General features: G+C 33.6%; 1 protein-coding gene across 1 annotated transcript; it reads right to left on the reverse strand.

Moving 5' to 3' along the window:
• Positions 1-377: 377 nt before the first annotated feature.
• LOC149882597 (uncharacterized) lies at positions 378-2,796 on the reverse strand. The gene is made up of 2 exons (XM_090100927.1): positions 2,656-2,796; positions 378-2,487 (listed from the first exon to the last, which is right to left on the reverse strand). Exons 1-2 carry the CDS (start codon positions 2,794-2,796, stop codon positions 1,933-1,935), a joined length of 696 nt encoding a protein of 231 aa, XP_089957053.1. The 3' UTR covers positions 378-1,932.
• Between the last annotated feature and the right edge of the window lie 1,823 nt (positions 2,797-4,619).

Genomic DNA, 4,619 nt, shown 5'->3' on the forward strand with positions numbered 1-4,619 from the left:
TCGGGTTACTGGCAGAAGTTTGTAACTAACATTTCGGTGTTTCTGAGATATTTGAATTTTAATATTTGAAGAACTCTATAAATCAGGAATCATAAGAAAAACACATGTTGCATACTTCAAAATGTTTATTATTTTACAAAGATACAGATGCAAAATAATTTTTTTCACAAAATAAGGAGGTTTTTATAAATTTTGAGAAAAATCAAAAATTGGTTGCACTTACAGACTTCTGCTTGTCAAGAGTTAATGCTTATAAGAAACTTAAGTGAATGATTTCTTATGATGTAGTGATTAAAATAAAGGCAAACCTATTATTTTGTGGTAGACAAAACTACTTTTAATTAATTGTTGATAAACAAACATACTAATAATAAGAATTTTAATATTTAAGACATATTTTTTCAATCGTTAACTAAAAAATTAATGCTACATAGTAGGTGACATTCATTCGTCGTCTTCAGAGTCATCTTCACCAGACTCTGGTGCCACGTCTCTTGCAGTCTGACTGACGGGCAGATTATGGTACCATTCTTGTACTTCAATAGGAATTATTCCCAAAGTACACAATCTTTCCAAGTCATTCTTTTTTGCCTGTGATATGGGCAGTGGAGTTGAGTATGCTTTATTTATTTCTGTAGGCATGCTGAATTGCCGACCTCTGCCCTTTGTAAATACATTTATATACGGCGTGGTAAAGTCATAACGATACTGGAAACAATTTGGCTTAGATTTCTCATACTTTAGACATTTTATTTTTAGCCATTTAACGGTAGCACCATTCTCATCTTTGTTACGGTTTTTTATAATTTTTTTTGATAAATCAGACAAATCTAACATATCAGAAAATGTCAGTTGATGTACATTGAATGGTTTAGCATTCTTTCGTTTCCTTGAAGACCGTGCCAACCTGAAAACTGTCATCCAATCAATTATTGAAAAAATTGGTACATTTTTCTTTTGAGCTTCGATTGCACTGTGCATGGAGTCAACTTCCATGTGAGTATGTCCAGTTTCTAAGAATTTGTGTTCAATGCAATCGAAATGGAGTGTTTGCACCACATACATAAAAAATGCAGCTATGTGTTGATTTCGATTCTGACCTCCACAGCAATCTGAAAATAAAGACAATTCTTTAACAGTTTTGGGAATTTGTTTCAGCCAGAACCACAAGGCACTTCCTATTTCCGAACTACCCCTTTTCCCATTCATTTCTGTCCAAACATTGCAATATCCGTCATTAGGCAAGCGTGATTCGTATATCGTCAAATTAAAGACACAGATCTTGGGAGAATAGTACAATTGAGAAGTGTCACTAGACGGTATTTGTAGCACACTTTGGAGATCGAAGGTTGCAGATAAAAAAGACGGATCAATGTTCGATCGCTCTTTGTCCGTAGCTTTAGCTAACCGAGCATCTTCTATCCTTTTTCGGTGAAGCTGGTATTCTGTTGACAATGTTAGTTTAGCTTCATTAGAGGCACTGTCGTGATTGTTACATGTCACACATTGATCCTTCTTGGGTTTAAAAAACGAGTAATTGTAGTTCGATGAAAATATTCGTCTGTACGATATTGTTGATACTGGAGATTTATTCTGGCTTGCACACTCTGTAAAGTAAAGCTCGTACATCTTTGTAATTGAAAGCTTGGAATCAAGGTACAACCTTTTGCTTGATCGACGACAATAGTGTGATTCCATTACAGGAAACTTTTCTATGTGTGATTTAACAAAATTTATAGAATCTGCTGAGGTTTTATTTGACGGAGAGTGTTTACCTCGTTTATCTGGTCCTTCAAATACTCCCATATTGCTCCGTGTTTTAAAAGCGTGGATGATAGGTCCATCAGAAATACTTAGTGTATTTTTAAAGAAAGTTTGACAAATTCGCACCTTTGCGTCACCTTTCTTGAAGAAATAAGACCTGGACAATTGTCAATTTCCTTTAGTTGTTTGCAACTTCTTTCTTATAGGTAAATTTTGCTCTATATTACCAATGTAAAAATCCTTTTGCCTATCATAATCCAATGTCCAGAAAGTTCTACATATTTCAATTCTTTCTTCTTCAGTAAATACCTGTGAGCATTTAAAGCGACATGAATTATTACATGCCACTTTTGGTTGCTTTGCTGGTCTTTCAATTCCTTTCCTTGATTTATAAGGTAAACATTTTTTGCGTTTACCTTTTTCTACATTGACCGACCAACTTTCTGGACGAGATATTGTCCAGCGAGTACGTTTACGAGTACGTTTGCGAGTACGAGCAATTTGAATTTCATCATTATCAAGTGTATTTTCAACTGTAACTGTCTCACTGTTGCCATTTACATCGGAAGTTTGGTCGCTGTGTACGATAACATCATTGTTTATTATAATTTCGCTTGATTCATTGTCCTCATTAACCACAGAAATCTGAATATTATTAGGCACAAGATCCGCACCATTTTCGCTCTCATGTAGCGTGCCTTCACTAAGCAGTGCTTCATTACCCTGAAATTGAATAATATAATTATGAATTCATAATATTTCAACAAAATGTACCAATTACCATAGTGTAAAAACGATTATGGAAGATGTGAAAAAATAATAATAGATAAATACTTATAATGAATCTCCTTACTTTAATTTGATTTGTAATTGTAAAGTTATGATTTTTACCTGATCGGAATTTGAGTATTGATTTGGTACAAAATTTACCATAAAAACGTCATTATTACTGCAATCATAGTAGTCCACAACAATAGTATTACAATCCTCGGATAATGTAATTTCACTAGTATCCATTTCCGGCGTTAGCATTTTTTTCTTTAACTTGTAAACGAAATTGCTATTATAAAAATTATAAAAAGTTATGCACCAATTGTTGTTTTACGTAAGAGTGGTATTGTAAAACAAGTTCAATTTATTAATACATTATAAGAATAATGTTATACAAATTTGCGATAAACACAAAGAAGAGCTTGTATATCACAGCTAGTGATAGAAGAGTTGCTCGAGTCCGTTGTTGTTACTTCAAGAGAACGAGGTTTCGAAGATCACGCTATTTATACATATTCCCAAGGGGAAAATAATTGTTTATATAATATTAACCAATCCAAACACGATACATTTTACGATTTGATTAGCGCAACACCAATGATTAAATAAGCTCACAGTAATACTGGGGCAAAAGGATTGAACCATTTTCTTCATTATAAAACAATAATACTCACATGAGATGTCGTGGATTGGTAGCAAGAATCATCATTTTCGGAACACGTTTTTTTCACAATATTCACCATTTTTAGTGTCCTTTTACTAACTTTTTCAGTAATTGACACGTTCTTTAATGTTACAAAAAAATTAAAATGAATAAATTACGTTTTACACTGTTTAAAATACTCCAAATAATATGAATCTTCAATCAAAGCAAAAAGCACACACACCAATTTGACAGGAATGGCAGTTGGGTTTAATGGTAAGTGCTGCCACCATACGGGAATATTTTCAAAATATGTCAGGCAAAAATAAATAAGTGACTTTACCAAGCAGTGTTGCCCATAGTGTGAGCAAAACCTAACCCCAGAAGTCAGTAAGTGATGTTACAAATCTTAGCCTGTTCTATTTTGATCTCAGGAGCACTTACATTTATTTTGACCATAAAAAAGTGTAATTTATCCTTATAATATCACTTACAAGTTTTTACCAGACGAAGATATTGACTAAATGGTGACAAATATCAAAAAATTTCATTTTACGAAAAAATGTAGTTACCAACTTCTGCCAGCAACCCGACGATATTAGAGAGATTAAAAATATGTATTCACGTCTTTCTAAATAATTTTTTAATTCTTTTCACGGGAGAATTAAAAAAAACGGTAAAAACTTTTCGAAGAAGAAAATATGCTGAAAGTGTGCCAAGATTTAAAAAAATTGAATTGACTTAAAGAAAATCTTAGTATATTAAAAATGAGTATCTATTCTTCAAAACCAGTATTAATTGCTTAAGAGCGAAAACTTGAATGCATCGAAAAAAATTTTCTTTCCCTTAATAAAATGGGTGATAAAACTGATGCTAAAAAGCAAAAAGCTAAAACTGTCGCCAAAGAGCGAAAAATTGAAAGCGACATAAAGAAAAATCTTTCCGTAATAAAAATGGAAAGTAAAACTGTTAAAGATCGAAAAGTATCAATGGCATCATTAAGAAGGGATGCTAAAGAAAGAGCTATAAAAGACTATACCAGAATGACTAGGGAAGAGCTTGTTGAGGCTATTAAAACAACAAGACCTGTCATTGGCTATGGACCTGCTCCTCGTAGACGAACGACTGAGGCAAGACCGTTGCCTGTTAATGAAAGACCTACCGTGGTTAGTTCTGAAAGACCTGTGCCTGCTCTAAGACCAAGGTCTAGCGACTTGATTTCATTCGAACCTTCTGCTCTCTTGCAAAATCGGGTGACAAGAGATGAACCCTCTATTCTTAACACACCGGTTATCGATTCAACAAACGTTATTACAGCTAGACCGGTTCCAGCACCAAGACCTTTACTTTCAAGTCTGACGGCAATTGCAAAAAGTGTGACGTCATATGTTGCAAATAAGTTTAATGATATTAAAGAATGGATAGATCCTTACGTTCCTGA

The sequence above is a fragment of the Hydra viridissima genome, unplaced genomic scaffold (assembly GCF_058129835.1).
Source record: "Hydra viridissima isolate aposymbiotic clone 2 unplaced genomic scaffold, HvirCarnegie_v1 scaffold_10, whole genome shotgun sequence".
Taxonomy (NCBI): domain Eukaryota; kingdom Metazoa; phylum Cnidaria; class Hydrozoa; order Anthoathecata; family Hydridae; genus Hydra; species Hydra viridissima.